Source organism: Staurois parvus, unplaced genomic scaffold (assembly GCF_062004578.1).
Source record: "Staurois parvus isolate SC_StPar_1 unplaced genomic scaffold, SC_StPar_1.0 ptg000049l, whole genome shotgun sequence".
NCBI classification, from domain to species: domain Eukaryota; kingdom Metazoa; phylum Chordata; class Amphibia; order Anura; family Ranidae; genus Staurois; species Staurois parvus.
The window spans coordinates 828,208-846,726 of record NW_028317845.1 but is presented as its reverse complement, the minus strand read 5'-3'; the positions used below and the strand labels follow the sequence as shown (position 1 = coordinate 846,726).

General features: G+C 41.0%; 1 protein-coding gene across 2 annotated transcripts in view; it reads left to right on the top strand.

The window, feature by feature from the left end:
- HDLBP (high density lipoprotein binding protein) overlaps window positions 1–18,519 on the top strand; it is a 59,669-nt gene that overhangs the window by 20,368 nt on the left and 20,782 nt on the right. Inside the window, exons 2-15 of one of the 2 annotated variants that reach the window (XM_089665609.1) lie at window positions 6,413–6,479; window positions 8,949–9,049; window positions 9,123–9,292; window positions 10,204–10,419; window positions 12,270–12,476; window positions 12,563–12,778; window positions 13,492–13,698; window positions 13,784–13,891; window positions 14,035–14,139; window positions 14,794–14,872; window positions 16,769–16,908; window positions 16,979–17,083; window positions 17,180–17,293; window positions 18,373–18,459. In XM_089665609.1, coding sequence (XP_089521735.1) covers window positions 8,974–9,049; window positions 9,123–9,292; window positions 10,204–10,419; window positions 12,270–12,476; window positions 12,563–12,778; window positions 13,492–13,698; window positions 13,784–13,891; window positions 14,035–14,139; window positions 14,794–14,872; window positions 16,769–16,908; window positions 16,979–17,083; window positions 17,180–17,293; window positions 18,373–18,459 — 1,830 coding nt within the window. In that variant the 5' untranslated portion in view covers window positions 6,413–6,479; window positions 8,949–8,973. The remainder of the gene's footprint in view (window positions 1–6,412; window positions 6,480–8,948; window positions 9,050–9,122; window positions 9,293–10,203; window positions 10,420–12,269; window positions 12,477–12,562; window positions 12,779–13,491; window positions 13,699–13,783; window positions 13,892–14,034; window positions 14,140–14,793; window positions 14,873–16,768; window positions 16,909–16,978; window positions 17,084–17,179; window positions 17,294–18,372; window positions 18,460–18,519) is intronic. The other variant, XM_089665614.1, reaches the window with a different exon arrangement.

Here is an 18,519-nt window from a genome sequence, read left to right as displayed (position 1 = left end):
AAGACCGCTGTATGCAGTCTGCTAAGTCTCTCTCCCCTTGTTCTCTCTCCCCTTGTTCTCTCTCCCCTTGTTCTCTCTCCCCTTGTTCTCTCTCCCCTTTTCCGTTGCACGTGCAATATTGTGTTCTATTATGCCAGAATGGAAAAATGTGTTTTTGATTTTTTTTTTTTGATTGTATTTATTCTTGCATCAGTAGTCAAATGTATATATGGTGATTGGCTCCTGAAGAAGTGGATTAAGTCCATGAAACGTGTTGAGCCCAAGCCTACAAGAATGAACCCAAAGTTTACAAAGAATTGGAGCACATGGAAAGAGATTTGCTGCTCTTTGATATTGTAAACCTTTCATTTTCTACACGTTTTAGTACTATTGTTGTGAAATAGAATTGTTGTTTTATATATTGAATTTTGATTAAAAATCTTGTTTTTATGATATGCCTCAAAAGTCCCCATTTTCAGGTCTCTCTTTTTGGTATATATTCACAATATTAGGGATGTGGCACTTGAACACAGATCTTAGTATCAATTACCTTCTTTATGACAGCACTAATGGCTAAAGGCATTAGCTTTTGTTGCAGTTTTTGGCATCACCAGCCATCCTGTATAAATTCCTGACAGCAAGCTTGTGTCAATCTCAAGAAATAACTCCTGAAGCTTTGCTAGATTTTGGTTTTCAGAATTTTCTTACTTTTTATTTGGAGCAATGTGCTGGAGGACTAAACATGTAGTTTGTGAGCAGGCTATGTATTTGAGAGATGATAAGCTGACCTGTTTGAGTCATTTTTTTAACTATATTAACCCCTTTTATGACCACCCAGCACATGTGCAGCAGCAAAAGGGTGGGCTTTAATGTCGCTGGGGAGCCCATGTTTATGTGCTGAGAGCAAACTCACTGTGTGCTCCCAGCACAAAAATTCAGCTGTTAAAGACCGCTCTCAGTCGCAGGTAAAGATCAGCAGCTGGTGGGACCCAGTCATGTGACCACTGTGACAGCGGGCACATAATTGCTGATCCTTCCTGTCTCTGGGCATTCCAAACGATTTAAAGAGATGCTGGGGTGGGCTGGTAAAGCGGTATTAAACAGAAAAAAAAAATTGTAGCATCACAGCTTACCAATGTCTGGATGTGGCCACTGCATTGGATCTTTATCTGCCATTAATAAAAATATTATATAATATATAATTTTTTTTTTTCTTAATTTTTATTTTTACTACTGCTGAATTTTCACCTGTTGACCTGGAAGTATGTTTATATATGGCTCAATCACATCATGCATGCATGAAAACTGATGGGGAAACCATACAGATTTCACTTGAGGCATATGTCTACATCAGTTTTCATGCACATTGACATCAGTTTTTTTTTCCCCTGCAGAAAACTGCATACATGTTGCAGATTCCTGCACAGAAAAAATCAAGTGATACCACTAATGTGCTGTGAACAGGGCACAAGGAGAACAATTTTTATTTTTTTTTTTTATTTAATTTCCTGCAGAATGCATGAAAAAAAACACTAACGTCTGCACCATGGTCTGAACGAGCCCTTAACATGTAACCGCAATCTTTCATGCAAAAGTGGCCTCTAGACAAACCACAAAAGTTACCTTCACCTTTTGATGAAAAATAACCATTTTTGCAGGTAAAAAAAATGTACATTTATATTTTGTTACAATAGCCTGTAAAGTTTGCACCGGCGATCAGCAGATCAATGGTGCCATGCAGGTCTCCTGTAGACCTGTCCATATATCTGCTTGCTTGTATGTGATATACGGGCAAGCAGATATACTGACAGGGAGAATCCATGAACTCCCACAGCGCAGTGGTAGTTCATTGAGCACCACAAGCCGACAGCCGCTAAGGCTGTTAGGACTTGTAGTTTTCACATTCACGGAGGGAGCTCCACATGCCTGTGTTTTTTTTAAATTTTGTCAGCAGAAGGAGAAAATCCCCTGCTAGCTGTCCAAGTGGGGGAGTGGGGACAGTCCATTCTTAACCTGTTACACCCTCATTAGGGGTGTAACATGTTATGAAAGGTGAACTTCTCCTTTAAAGCCAAACTAAACCATCCTATCCTTTTCAGCCAAGGAAGCTGTCATCTAGCCTCTGTTTGATCCACAACTGACATGAATGCTGCACATGTGATCAGTTATGACACCAGCCACTTAATGGTTTGTCTCATTTGCTTGTGCTCTCAAACTGTCAGTTAGGATTCCAGGAAGGCTGGGAATGTAACTGCTTTTGAAAAGTGTTAAATAATGAGTTTAGTGCTGTTTTAAAGCAGAGTTAAATTGTGATACCTCCCTTCAGTGGTTCAACATCCCTTGCTGGTAGCTTATTCCTGGCGTCTTCTGGGTGCCGGGTTGCGCCTGTTCTCATTGGCCAGTGTGGGATAATGTCACTCCTGCGCAGAGCTCATTGTACATTCCAAAAAAGACTGCGAGCAGGTAGGTAGGTTTTGTTTTGTTTTTGTGTTTTTTGTTTGTTTTTTTACAAATGGGACATTGCATGTCTGTTCTGCAATAAAGAGCCTGTCTGCACACATTCTTAATGCACGAGACTGTAATTTTGCTTACAATTGTCAGCTTTTATTGATTTATGTAAAATCTTTATACTAAAAGAAAATAAACTGTTGCTGTAGCTGCTTAAGGGCTCATTCACACCATGGTGCAGAGATGTCTGTTTTTCTGCATGCGTTCTGCAAGGGCACAACAAAATTGTTAATGTGGCCTGTTCACACCACAACACTAGTATTTTTTTTCTGAGCAGGAATTTGCAACATGCATAAAAATCATTGAAGTGTGCATGAAATCTGATGTAAACTGAGGTTTCCAAGTGAAATCTGTGCATCAGTTTCCTGCACGTATGGTGTGAACGAGGTCTAAAAGATATTGGCTGGACCTCTGCTCTAATGTATTAATCACGTCCATCTAAATCTGCTAGTGCATCTAACACCACCCTCTACCCAGATTGACAGTACTGCTGTCCAAAAGTCTTTGTTGCTCTTCCACCCAGAGTGGAGTCACCCTAGCAGATGAAATGTTACTGCCCATATCACTAGGTGAAAAAGGAAAAAAACTAATGCAGCCATCACATTTAAAGATTGTTAGGCTGCCATACATTACTTTTTTGTATTGTGGTTTTAATACTGCTTGAAAAGCAATCGGTCTTCTTCAAATGCTAGAATTTCTTTCCCTGCTTATAATATTCTGAGCTTCCTGGAAGCCACCTGCACGTGGCCATTCTTGTATGGTAATACCGTCTGATTACACCATCTGAGTGGTGTTTTGACAGATGTTCTAGTTTCCTCCCCCATAATTCCAAATATTATCCAACCTGTACTGTCATGGGTGGCTTCATGATGAACCTCTCCATGATTAGGCCCTGGGGGTGGGCGAAACATGTTTGGGATGTGGCCTGGATGAGACTTTTTACCCACTAACCACTCAGGCCAGGCGAGGTGTACAGCGCCTGAGCTATCTCTTCCTATTTCTCCAGGATGCTTTGGGTCTGGACCAAACCTCCTCACAGTCTGCACCCTTACTAGTCAGGGGCATCCAGCTTCATCAGGCCTGGATAGTCTGAGCAGGGACCCGTAAAGTGGTTGTAAAGGCTGCAGGTTTGTTACCCCTGCATAGAATGCATGGAGGTAACGTTTGTCCCCCCCCTTAATACTAACCTGAGCTCTATCTCGATCCAGCGATGTGCATGAGAGCCTCGTCTCTCTGGGGACTCTTCTTTTATTGGCTAGACTGCAGCGGGAGCCATCAGCCAATGAGAGAGAGGGGGCGAGGCCGAGCTGTGGCTGTCTGTGAATGGACATGCAGGGCAGCGGCTTGGGAGTGAGCCTGCTTGAGTGACCCTATAGCAGGAGGTAGGGGCCTGGACTACTAACAGGGGACTTGAGGAGGATCAGGACTGCATAGAGTGGGTAAGCACGACATGTTTGTTGTGTTTTTTTTTATTTTTGAGAAATATCCTGTTTTGTGGTGTCTAGAGCTGCTGTACCTTAATGCTTTGAGGACCACAAACACCCTATTCTTTGTATATTAGGGTTTCTTTGTTGTCTCGTGTAATAAAAGCAGTTTTATCAAGTGTGTGCTGTTCATGTGAGGCAAAGGCTTAAGGGAATTGTGTATGAAGAATCTTGTGTGTGTCTCTGGGGGATCCCACCCTGTATGAGACTTGGAGCACATCTGTGCTATCCCCATAGATCCCCTTCAGAGAATAGGATGTTGAATTTGTTTATGTAGAACTCTACAAAACTGCTACAGTTCTGTAGATCAGCATTCATTTCTGTTTCATGACGATGGGCTTTTCAACAAGTTTTCATTCATTACACATGGCTATAATGGCAACTCTGCTTACACAAATGGTGACTATAACTTCAGCTGATCTGTTAAAATGGCCACAGGATGTGTACCAGTGGTAGAGCCTATCCCACTATTGTCTAATGCTATGGAATCCTACCCCACCTCCACCTAACTGTATCTCCACTTTCTCCCATCACCTCTTCCCCCACGGTTATTACCTTTTTTGTATCACTTGACCCCTCCCTTTTAGATTGTAAGCTCTAATGAGAAGGGCTCTCGGATTCCTATTGTATTGTAACTGTACTTTCTGCCCTAATATTGTATAGCAGTGCGCAAACTGTTGGCGCAATATAAATCCTGTATATTAAGAGTGGAGAGTGCTTTTTCAAACCAAATACCTTGTCAGAACATATTTTTTCCCTAATGTTTGCCTCTATTGAGTGTCAGCTGTTTTCTCAACTGGATGCAGCCACAAAAAGGAGTATGAGTAGTGCTGTAAGGCTGCATGCACACTGGGGTGTTTGCCCAACTCCTCAGAACACCTTTTCTGCTGGCAGGAGAAATGCACCTAAAGCTGCATTTTGCAAATGTGTTTAGCCAGGTCAAGTGTTTAGGCATTCATTCCACTGCCCACAATGTTAATCTGTTCTGGCTAGGGTTGCACCAATACCTGTATCGGAGCGGATACCGAGTACATGCACAAGTACTTGTGCAAATGCTCCTGATACCGAAACTGATACTCTTGCTGTGCGATTTGAGCCCATACAAAATTAATGGACTCAATTTGCACTGCAAAGAATTGCATGCAATTTGAACAGGAATGCTGTGTGATTCCAGTCCGAATCACGTGGTTTCCTGCACAGCTCCTCTATGAACCCAGGCTTATCATAGTGACTTTGAGCCGGAGTTCACACAGGAGCGGCGTGGGAAACCACCCTGCATGAAGGGTTCCATCAGCTCCTGATCCCAATGTGGACATTAGCAGCTGCATTTTGGGCTCCTCCTGCCTCTCCCATAGCTCTCTCTCCCCCCAGCCTCCAGAGGTTCCAGCCATCCTCTGGATCCCTTCCCCATTTTCCTTGGTCCTACTGTACCAGATTTCCGATCCCCACTCTGACGGCGAAAGCCACTTCACAGTCTGGGGATTTGAAATCCCTGCAGCTTTCTCACGTTTACCGTACAGGCTCAACTGCTTCAGATTCGTCAGCACCGTCCATTTTGTATGGGTTCAAATTGCACTGCAAAGGTATCTGTACTTGGTATCGACAAGTGCTTGACCACAAGTAACGGTACTCGTACTCGCTGATAAAACTGAACCATTGCATCCCTCATTCTGGCCATTGGAATGAATGCTCAAGTGTTAAATGAGCTTAGCATTTAGGTGTGTTTTTAAAGATGTTTAGGTATGTGAAGCATTTGTTTTTTTTTATTTTTGCTCTCCTAAATGCATATGTGATGGATATTCTTTAGCGTCTAAACGCTCCTTCTGAATTGCCTGTAAACGCCTATGTGTGCATGGTGACAGGCTAACATAGAAGGGTGTTTTAGAGGCTATAAAAAGTTTATGTCCTGCACAGCTAACCATACACCGTCTTCACTGCTATATGGACTGCTCCTCAGATCAGTGACTCTCAGAAATTTCCAATGTTTAAATCATTTGTGAGTCTGACAGACATTTTTACCAATTTCTATCACTGGATGTTTGAATTATTGATCCTGAACAAAAGTATTCATGCCAGATGGCCAGGCAGCTAGCAGTTTCTCAAACAGAAGCATGGGCAACTCACAAATCTCTCAGTACAGGTCGACTGAAGAATGTTGCATGTAGTGTTAATTTATTTGTGACATAACCAATATCGCAGTATGTACTCTGTGTAGTGGATATATTGCTGAGAGTTTTAATCTTTGTTATTTAAATGTCACAAATTTATAATTCTTAAAGTGAGTGTGTGTCTTGCAACATTCTTCTCCCAAGAGCATATCCTTTAAGCCTCAATTCGTTGTAGATGCTTTTATCCTTGGTTTGGGATTGATCTCGGTTTTTGTGAGTGGTGTCATGCTACCAAGTGTGGCTGAGATTAATATCCCATCTTTTCTTTTTCAGAAGCTGGCAGGCTGAAAAAGGCGTTCAGCTCACCGGACGGACTTTCTGGCTTTTGACCCTTTAGCTGGTAAGCTGATTGCCACTTCTGTGTGTATTAAAGTGATATCAAAGGAGATGTGTGTTTTTTTTTTTTTTTTGTCTTAAAATAAAAAGATGTTATACTTACCTGTTCTGTGCAATTATATTGCACAAAATGGTCCCTTAACTCCACTTTTGGCAGTCTCCTTTCAGCGCTGTCCGCTTTCCCCTGCTCCAAGTGCCTTGGCAAATTGGTGTGCTATGGGGGTGCCTGTGTATAATAAAAAAAATATTGAGAAAGCCAGGAACACTGGAGGATTGGGGCTGTTCTGTGCAAAACCGTTGCACAGAGCAGGCAAGTATAACATGTTTATTGAAAAATAGATGACCCTTTTAGAATCATGTTAAGGTACCTGTATACTCAAAGTGCACCTGTCCCCAGACTATGGACATAAAATGGTTTAGATATTCCTAAAGCGTATCTTAACCCTCTGCCTTCTACCCCAAATCCCCCCGCCGGCTTTTTTTTTTTATTCAACCCCTGCTTACCAGATTGCGGACTTTTTGCACATTTTATATACTCAACCAAGCAGTGAATCCAGCCGTGTCCCAAAATCTTCTTCCACTGATGGGCTCCTGTGATGCCATGTTTTTCATGTCATCGAGCAGGTGCCGGCTCTTCTGGGCTCAGCCAACTGGCCTCCTGATGACTTGCAGCTATGCCTGCCCACTTTTCTCCTTTGTAAATGGAAGACCATGCATGTCACATCCCAGGAGGCACAGGGATCGCAGTGCATGTCAATTACCTAGGCACATGTGTGGGGGAGGGGCCAGACTGAACCAAACTTTTGCTTTGAAAAGATAATGGTAAAATAAGAGGAGTGGAGAGGATGGATTTTTTTTTTTTTTTTTGAGTGTTAAGATCTGCTTTAAGCAGTAAAATAATATTTAAATGGTCATCCCTGACCTCTCTAGCTGCTTTTTAATATGAGGTTTTTCTTTTTCAAAGCTATTCAAAGATCACAGCAAAGAATTTAGGGTTTGGTTTCAGCTAGTTTCTAACAGAAACATCTGCTGGTTGTTTACCAAAATTCTTTTCTCATGGAAAGATGCATTGTCTCTGGTGTGAACCTTGAAATTAATTTCTTTACAATGCTTATAGATGCAGAGATGATTGAGGGCTTGGTTTAAAGTTTCTTTACTGCTCGTTCAGAATATGTAATTACTTTAGTGTCCATGATCTGATTTGGGCACAAGTTCACTTTAAGACACCCACCTATTAAAAGAGAAGTTTGGGGTTTTTTTTGTTTTTTTAATTATATTTATCTAGGCCAGGGGTCTCCAAACTTTACAAACAAAGGGCCAGATTACTGTCCTTCAGATTTCAGAGGGGCAGAATTGTGGCCAGTGGGGGTAGAAAATGTACCGGGCCCAACATCAGTGAGAATAAATATATTGTCATAGGGTTGGTAGACTGTTACATAGCGCCTGTAGTCAGTAGGAGAAGGAATGGTGGCCCGCTATCAGTGGAAGAAATAGCTCCTTCTTGTTTGTCAGTGCGAGGAATAGTGGCCCCCACCGTTGGTATCAGGAATTATGCCCCACTGTGGGTGTCAGTAGAAGGAATAGTGCCTCATTTCAGTGGTATGACAATTACCCCATGGAACAGATATAGGCTAGCAAAGGGCCACGTCCGGCCCTCGGGCCACAGTTTGGAGACCACTGATCTAGATGGATGCAGCATCGATCCCTGCCAGCTCTAAGGTTGAGAACGGAGCGATCAGGTACCATTGATTGCTCAGCTTTGGCTGTACTCCTTTAATCGGGCTTCAGCAGGTTCAGAAAGTTGGTCTGTAAAGAAATGAAGGCGTGTAGAAGATAACCTCGGCTTACCTTCAGGGAAGGAACATTCTCTACCAATATATACTCCTATAGTACATGGCTTTCACATTTCATGCAGGTGCCCAGAAATGTTTTAGATCATGAATGTTGCTGGCAGTATTCACTTTAAAAACATTTTGATCAATAAAGTATGTTACTACCTGTTTGCAACATTTACCATGTAATTGGTTTTGGCCAAGAATTACTAGCGAATGCACATACCTTATAAACCTGTCTGACCTGCTTTAATTCTTCTTGGGGTGTGGGGGGTACCAACAGGCAAATTTATATTGGCTGTGTCTGCTGCAGATTTTATATACTGTCTTTGCTGCCTGCAAAGCTTTGTGTTCTGGTAGTATGTGTCTAAATGTTTCAATCCTCATATCCACCATCAGAGGTCTCTCAGCTTGTTGATGAGTAAATGGCTGTTTAGTAACTTTTCCCATTACAGAAGAACCAAAAATAGCAGATGCTGAAATCTTGATTCTTTTAGGTTAAACATATTGTTGAAATTGTCTGCTGGTAAACCGCTTGATGTACAAAGAGGGCCTGTCTCCTAGAGACCATAGTAACAACCACTTTAAAGGCTTTGCCAATACTCTTATGCAGTCCTGGTGAAAAACAATTCATTTTGCAGTGGTTACACGGATTTGCGTGGGACAATGAGCTCGGTGGCGGTTCTTACCCAGGAAAGCTTTGATGAGCATCGCAGTGGGCTGACCCAACCAGCGGTCAGAGGTCAGTGATTTTATTTTTACTTTTTTACTGTAGCTTTTGTCTGCTTAAATTTGACTAGAACATACACGACTAGGTATATTTATTACAGTGGCAACCATCGGATCAGAGGAGGAAAGTGATCCCCCCACTTACAAAGATGCATTCCCACCCCTCCCAGAAAAGGCAGTTAGCAGTGAGACCACTTCTGAACCTGCAGGTGCATGGAGCAAGATCCGGCCTATCAAGTCTTCCGTTATCACTCAGGTTGGGTCAACGGCATTTTATGTTGATAATGTGGTGGTTGCATAGATTGGACGAAAATATTGTCACGTTAAAAAAGGAGTTTCCGTAGTTTTTTTTTTTTTTTTTTGTAGTTTTTAATAGAGTAGGAAATGGCTTGGTTTTGGGGTGTCTCATTGAAGAGATTTCCTACCACTTCCTGTTTTTTTGTTTTCAGGACAGGAAGTGAAGACATAGCTACTCATGGTGACATTTAAGAGGGTATTTTCCCCTCACTAAGACAAATCTCCCCTCACTAGTAGAAACCTCTAGCTTAGTAGTAAATTTGCTTTAGTTGATATGTTTAACTTTGCAGAGGGACATAAACATTTGGTTGAGAATAACTGTCAGATGAACTGCAGTCTGTTTGTTTTTACCATTTTACCTGCCAAAGGATTTGTGATTCTGTACAGCGAGGATGATGTCACTTATATCCTTGTTCAGCAAGGCAGCTTGCTGTGTTATTTTTCAGTAAGGAAAGTGGTCCAGGAAAAAAACTGTAACCTCCCCTTTTAATGCAGATGATTTGCAGGGTCTGTTCACCCCAAACTGATATTTTATTTGGAGATGCTGTCAGTTTGAATGACCACCTGTAATCTCAGAGCAATGTTGACTTTTTTCAACACTGCTTTTTTTGCGTTGAGGACTTTTATAAAAAAATTGACAGAACTGTGGTTTGCTTGACACTGGTAACCAATAGTGAACTATAAAAGGGATTTCTGCGTTGTACTAACTTGTGTTGAAAAATCATTATTCATGTGTTAATTCAGTTTAGCATAAACTTCTAAGGAATGGAGTGTTCTTGGATTAATAAATTTACAAGCAGGTTTTCAAGTCTTTCTCCTGTTCTTCCATGAACATGATCACAAATTAGACTTCTGTGTTTTTTCTCTTAGGTGTTCCATGTCCCTCTAGAAGAACGCAGGTACAAAGACATGGCTCAGTTTGGGGAGGGTGAGCAGGCAAAGATTTGTTTGGACATCATGCAGAAGACTGGGGCTCAGTTGGAGCTTTCTCTGGCCAAAGACCAAGGCTTATCCATCATGGTTTCTGGAAAACTTGATTCTGTTATGAAGGCGAGAAAGGAAATAGTGACCCGGCTGCAGACACAGGTAAGAAGTCTGTTCTTCAGTGTACTTTTAGAGCAGATGTTGAGCCGTAGCCTTGACACTTTACTCCCATGGCACTGATCAGCTGGGGGAGAGTGATGTGCATTCTCTAAGGGGAAAGTGCAAAGGGAGGCTATACACGGACATGATGCAATCAAAATCCCCTTAAGGTTAAATTACCTGCATACTGGGGAATGTTTTTAATATAGTGTTAATCAACAGATTATTCTGGTAGCATCTAGTGTCAGTGGAGGATTGTTTCCCTTGCTCCATGTATCGAAGGATGGGAGTTGTTCTTCTTTGCTGCTCAAAGCCCTTCATTACACAAACACCCCTGTGTCTGATCAGAGTTCTTTGTTTCTTTGTGGTTATAAATTTCTGCGACGTTTTCTGCCTGTTACATTCAAGTCTCGCCAATGCTACAATTTTCCTCTGTGTGAATGACAATTAGTCTTGGAGTGCTGTATAATTAAATGTTCTGCAGGCTGTATTTACTCAGCATGGCTGTACTGTAACATAGGGTAGATTTTAATGTTTAAGAGTTTTTTGGAAAGAGACCGCTTTTCACAAAATGCCATTTGCACCACGGCCTGATGAGCCATAGGAGGTACAATGGGATATGTCCTTGTGAATGTCACATACCTGGCAGTTCAAACTGACCAGGTTATACACCTAGGCTGTTCAAACTGACCAGGTTATACACCTAGGCTGTTCAAACTGACCAGGTTATACACCTAGGCTGTTCAAACTGACCAGGTTATACACCTAGGCTGTTCAAACTGACCAGGTTATACACCTAGGCTGTTCAAACTGACCAGGTTATACACCTAGGCTGTTCAAACTGACCAGGTTATACACCTAGGCTGTTCAAACTGACCAGGTTATACACCTAGGCTGTTCAAACTGACCAGGGTATACACCTAGGCTGTTCAAACTGACCAGGGTATACACCTAGGCTGTTCAAACTGACCAGGGTATACACCTAGGCTGTTCAAACTGACCAGGGTATACACCTAGGCTGTTCAAACTGACCAGGGTATACACCTAGGCTGTTCAAACTGACCATGGTATACACCTAGGCTGTTCAAACTGACCATATATTAATTTAAGTTAAAAAAAAAATCAAAACAAAATTTTACTTATTAAAAAGATATATAGGCAGCTTGGACCTGTTCCCAGAATGAGGCTACAGCAGAGTTTTGTCCGAAACATTTTCAGAATTATCTGAAAAAGATTAGACCTCCTGTCTTATAGGCTTGGTTAAGAGACCCGAGTTTGATTAATTTTTCTTTTGCGTTTGCAGTTTGAATCAACAGCGGTTTGTGTGTCAAAAGGGATAGTAGACAATTCACATGACATAAAAAGTTTTACAATTTGCAAATTTCTCTGAACGGTTAACAGAAGAGGATAACATCTCATACGAGAAACTTGTCATAAATGAGTACTATGTGAAGAGTATGGGACATAGATTTGTCAGAAGGCTGGGTAATGGTGGTGCAAGCAAGTCTTTAGTCATTGAGAGGGTTAGGATAAGGAAGGGAACCCTCATTTTTATTTAGCCATCATTAGAGTCCTACCTGCTGCCCTGTGTACTGACGTTCACATGTAGATCCTACTACAGAGTCCTATATGCAAGGATGATCATGGATCCGAATTCTAAAAAGTCTCAATTGCTTTTATTAGTGGTTATTGGTGTGTAGCAGATATACAGATAGAGGCACACTCACTTTTTTTTTTCATACAACATACAGTTATGACTGTGCATCCTTTGCTATCTGAGCAAGTCTGCTGTATGACATATCACTTGTGGTAATTCCTGCCCATCTAACCATGCTTTTATAATGTCCCTCTAGGCTTCAGCTTCAGTTGCTATCCCGAAGGAACACCACCGTTTTGTGATCGGTAAGAACGGAGAGAAGTTGCAGGACCTGGAATTGAAAACCGCTACCAAGATTCAAATCCCCCGGCCCGAGGATGCCAGTAACCAGATTAAGATCACTGGCACCAAAGAGGGCATTGAAAAAGCCCGGCATGAGATTCTGCTCATCTCAGCCGAGCAGGTGAGAAACTGCTGGTGTGTTAAAAAAAATTGTTTATCTTGATTCCTTTTAACATGTAAACAATTTTGATTTTTTTCACCCATCAGGATAAACGAGCAGTGGAACGCTTAGAAATCGAAAAGGCCTACCACCCTTTCATTGCTGGATCGTACAACAAGACCGTTAATGAGATCATGCATGAAACTGGAACAAGAATTAACATCCCACCACCAAGTGTCAACAAGACTGAGATTGTGTGCACTGGAGAGAAGGATCAGTTAGCCCAAGCAGTAGCAAAAATCCGGCAAATTTATGAAGAGAAGGTGAGAAAATGTGGGCTACCTCTAGGAGTTCCTCCTTCAGTTATAGAAAGCTCTTACTGAAAAGAAACTAGTTTTAATTATACTCTATATACAAAATATTACTATAGGCACAATGTGACTTCCAAAACACCTGGGGGGGGGGTAGTTTGTGCCCCCACCCCATTATAATTTGTATTCGTGAGAGAATTTTTAAATCTTATGTGGCCACTCCATAATACTTAATAGTTGTGTGCACAAGTGCAGTTTGGGTCCTGCTAATGTCCACAGATCTTAAATCAGATTTTGCAGAACATTTTACATGTCTTATTTTCTAGATCTGCTAGATTGCTCTAGCATCCAACTTCTCCCCTGCCTTCCTTTCATAAAGAGAAAAACTTAAAATGTAACTAGAAATCACAGAAAAGTTGTGTGGTGTTTTAATTTGTTTTATTCTATCAGTGTATTTTTCTTTGCGGCCACAGGGATTTTTGGAAATGGAAAGATATTGGATTGTTTAGATTTCACTGTAGCTTGCTGAAATCTGTTAACACGCTAGTTTTGAATTGTTTAAACCTACTGTTAATCTCTCTTTGTAGGTTCTTATAATTCTAATGCATGTTATTTTCAGTATAACGGTGATATTGCTTTTGATATAATTATGCTGGGTTTGTGACTTATTTGCTCAGCAAGCTGAAGTGGACTTGAGATCAATGTTTGACTTTTCCTTACTGCAGAAGAAGAAAACCACCAGCATTGCTGTGGAAGTGAGGAAGTCTCAACACAAGTATGTCATTGGTCCAAAGGGCAATAGCTTGCAGGAGATCCTGGAGCGCACTGGAGTTTCTGTGGAAATTCCACCCAGTGATAGCAGTTCAGAGACTGTCATCTTGCGGGGAGAACCTGAGAAACTGGGCCAGGCATTGACAGAAGTGTATGCAAAGGTAAAGACCAATTTGTGCATGGGTTCCTCTATTTACAAAATAGATGATCTATGACCTCTGACATGGTTGTGATCTGTCTTTCCAGGCTAACAGCTTTACAGTGGCTTCGGTCTCTGCTCCATCCTGGTTGCATCGGTTCATTATTGGCAAAAAAGGACAGAACTTGGCAAAGATCACACAGCAGATACCAAAGGTGAGTGGTTTTTTTTGCGTATGCTAGTTTCTCTGGTATGCCAGAGAACATAACACACTTCCTCCTCTGTAGTGATAGTGAATGGTCTTTGTTGCACTTCTGAAGTTCTGTAATGACAAATGTCCTAATCGTCGTCTTTGTAGGTGCACATTGAGTTTACAGAAGGGGAAGACAAGATCTCACTGGAGGGTCCCACAGAAGATGTTGCAGTTGCCCAACAGCAGATGGAAGTGCTTGTCAGTGACCTGGTCAGTTGCTTGTTTTACTACTCATACTTATGTTTGCAAATTAACCACTTCATGACCAGGGTAAAAACAAACAAACCAAAAACACAAAGCCCAAGTTTTCATTTTGCAACTTTAACATGTTAGTAAAACTATATATATATCGTAATTGGTATATCCAGATGGATTAGAGCTTGTCTTTATCAGGACAGATAAGGCTTTCGTTTATTGGGAAGTGTTAATGGATATCTGGTGGTGGGTGATGGTGGTTGTATTATTGGAAAACTGGCCCAAATGGAATAGTGTGTAGTTTCCTCCTCTCTAACGGACGAGTCTGTTTCTCTTCCTAACTGAGGAGCTACACAGGGAAGGACCACAAAGTGAGTGATCACTGTGATAGCCAATTAGAGGCTATCACAGCGATCATATGATTGGGGTTCGGTTTCCCGGGTCCTGATTGTTCATAGAGACCCGGGGCAGTCTCTGCGCTGTGAGCGCACGATCAAGTGTGCTCCCAGCACAAGAACACCTCTGTCAGACCCAGGTTTTATTCCCATTTCTGCATGCCACATATGTTGTAAAGGGGTTAATAGAATGAATCGGTGTTGCATAGAATTATGGCTTTTCCTATGGAAAAATTTATTTCCGTGGTCTTCATCCTTTTTTTTATTTTTTTAGATCTCTCGAATGGATTTTGCAGAGATAAGCATTGATCATCGATTTCACAGGCATCTCATTGGAAAGAGCGGAACAAACAGTATGTATATTCATTTTGTCCTTTTTAACATGCTAGTTTAGGTGGTGTTGGATACAGTTATCCACTTTTTTTCTTATAGGATTGGTGCCACTTTTTCGCTCCCTAAGAGTCAGCTGCTAGATTTAAGCACTATATGCTGCATACGATTGCCTTGACCTGCTTTCTGCATACAAAGTAATTCAAATGTAGTCTGTATTTTTAAGAAACTTTTAAGTCTTGTCAGTGCATTACATGTTAGAATATGCTTTTTGTGGTAAATGAGCACTAAGAAGCAGATACATTTTTTTGATTGGCTAGTATTTGTTTACACATAGCAGATCAAAGACATTCATTTTAGAATTGGTGAGCTTGGCCCCCTGTGAAACTGAGTTGGCTTATACTAGCCAGTTGTGCAGTTAGCTTTGTAACCCCCGGGGTTGTGTTACTGGAAACCTGCATTGGGGTGCTGGTGACCATATAAGCACCACTCGGTCTTGAAAAGCCCAGCACAGGTCTCCACTAATCATTTGTAATCCAGACACTTGGCCATGGCTTTTTCTTTAACCTCCCTGGAGCTATTCCCGAGTGTAGCTCGGGGTAAAGTTTTAGCACCACAAGCGGTAACCCCAAGCTACACTCAGGAATACCCTGCAGCGCTGCTCTGGGATCTGTTCTTCACTTACCTTGTGCTGCGCTCCCGCTATGTCCCCCTGCAGTGTCCCCTGCAATGTCCTCCAGCCGATGACGGCATCTGTCTTCTGGGTTCCATTCCCTGCGACGTCAGGACGTACGGGGATGGAACGGCGGGAAATTTAAAAATGTGAAATAGGGACATTCACTAAATACACTAAAATCACATAGTAAAACATTACTGTAGCAAACCATTTCACATACATTTTGTCCCTAGTGCTTTGTCCTGTGCCCTGCCTGCATTTTTACTGTTCTTTCTGCCTGGAAACTGAGAAATGTCCATGGCGTCCAAAAAGCATCCCTTTTAGGTCAAAAGCAGTTTTAGACCAGCTAGAGAACAGCGATAGTAAATTAGAACTACTTGCAGAATTGAGTGATAATGATCTGTGGGGAAATTCGTCATCAGACACTGAAAACGATTTTGCGACTTTGCTCAGTGATGTGAGAACTTGGTGCTCTATTTCAAATTTCAGTGCTTTTGGTTTGATTATATTTAATTAAATTTATTATTATTATATTTTTTATGATTATTAAATTCTAATTTCTGATTTTCTGCTTCAAATTTTAACATACCCGGGATGTTTACTAGACTCTTGTTCGGACAGATTTCAGTGAGTTATTCCAAAAAAATTACAGGCCTACAATAAAAAATACATATTTCCATGCAAGAAAATGTACCGCTTTGAGCACACAAATAGTGACATAATCAGACTGCTAGGGAGGTTAAGTAAGAATTTCTTCAGAGCATAGAATAGTGTTTTTGCTTCCATACGGATTCTTGCTGGCCAATCTAGTGTAGTTTTAGATCTCAGTGACCACAAAGAAATATCTTTAAGGTTTAAAAGTAAACTGCGTTACTTATTGGTCTTAAGTTGGCCATACACTAGTAGAACTTTGTTTGTGGTTTTTGCTTTTAAAAATGTTGGATTTTCTAACTGTTGGTGGGGTAGTCATGAGAAGTTCGAAGGAGCAGAAGGGAAACGTTTCTTGAATGAACTAATTTCTAACAGTGTATATAGTTTTCGTTCAGGAAATCACATTCATTCCAAAATTGAATGTTAAAAGCAAACAAAATTTTAAAAGTACTTTTCAAACCGCATTTGTCAAATAAGATGTACTGAGGATTGTCTTAGGAACAGTGTCTGGCCAGTTTTAGACCTTTGACTGGCATGTTAACATAAAACAATTTCAGAAAGCAATTTAGTTGAGCTGTGGGGTTTCTTTTAGTTAACAGGATCAAAGAACAATACAAAGTATCAGTGCGTATTCCCCAGGACAGTGAAAAGAGCAATACAATCCGGATTGAAGGTGATCCACAAGGTGTACAGCAAGCGAAGAAAGAGTTGCTGGAGCTGGCATTACGAATGGTAAGTTTAGCAAACATTATTTCTCTTCTGAAGGAGACCAGCCACTAACCACACAAACATTATGTTTTAGGAAAATGAGCGCACAAAGGACTTGATAATTGATCAGAAGTTCCATCGTACAATAATTGGTCAGAAGGGTGAAAGAATTCGGGAGATCCGAGAGAAATTCCCAGATGTAAGATGCTTCTTCAGGCTCACAGTTTTGTTTGGTTTTTTTTTTTTTTGTTTGTTTTTTTTTCCTTTTTGATTAGTATGTTTAATTTCCTTCTAGGTGATCATTAATTTCCCAGATCCAACTCACAAGAGTGACATTGTACAGCTGCGCGGGCCTAAGAACGAGGTGGAGAAGTGTACCAAGTATCTGCAGAAAATGGTGTCAGAGATGGTAAGGGCAGAATGACATTTATGTTCAGGATTTGACTGGAATTAAACAGAAAATAAAAAGTACGTTTGCAGGAAAAATAAATTGCACCCATGATCAGTGGACCCTGCAGAGCCTTCCTCCAGCTCGCTGCCTGTACTTCAGTACAGGCTGTCTTTTGAGGAGCTGGAGAAAGTCAATTTTAAGAGTGCAGTGATTTTCGGTCCATTGAGAACTATGGGTCTGTCTGCCACAGATCTCTGTGAATGAGTGCTGTGTCCTTATGGGCAAAGCCTCACACAGCTAGGCCAATTTCAAGAGTTTAACTTGTAGTGCAACCTATTGAAATAGGAGCAAGCCTTTTATGCACATGAATGGTAAAAGGGATTGTGCATATTTTCTATGGTGTGAAAAGCATTAATTGTTGACTGCTGAGGTTTTCCAATTGGTGAATCTTTTTGCGATCTCTACTGAAGTTAATCCCCTACATGTCCAGATTTGAACGAGCAATATTAAAATTGATAGAATTGCTTGCATATATATATAGCAGTGGATGGCTGGTTGGTTATTAGTGCAGCTCAAAGTTTTTACACATATGGTAGCAGTAATGAAGCATTGACTATTCATTAATAGTCTATGTACAGTGCCTCCAGGCTTTATTCTCAATTAAACAGATTTTTTTATTGCAGCCCATTTACAAGTTAAAAAAAAAAATTACAGCATCTGCTTCAGCAGTGCAGTACTACCCATTCATTGTTGTGGTTGTATAAACTATTATATAGATAAAGTAGTCATAACAGTTCAAATCGTTTTGAGAGTACGAAAAAGCTTTAATTTTGCTTTTTATTATTGTACAGGATTGGTATAGCTCCAACAGTTTGCACTGCACTTTACAAAATGAAAGTAGACATTACAGTTACAATACAATTTGGTACTAGAGGAAACAGAGGGCCCTGCTCGTTAGAGCTTACAATCTATTAGAGTGCACTACACAAAATTACTTTGCTTCTGTTCACATCATTCATGTCTCTGTCCAATTGGTATACTTTGGTATCATTTAGAGTAGCATATATATAGAATGGATAACCTACTTCTCCTTGCAGGTAGAAAACAGTTACACCATCTCTGTGCCGATCTTTAAGCAATTTCACAAGAACATTATTGGAAAGGGTGGTGCTAACATCAAGAAGGTATGGGTTTTTCATGTTTTTAAAGCCTAAGTGGTATCAAAATAAACACATCAGAACAAG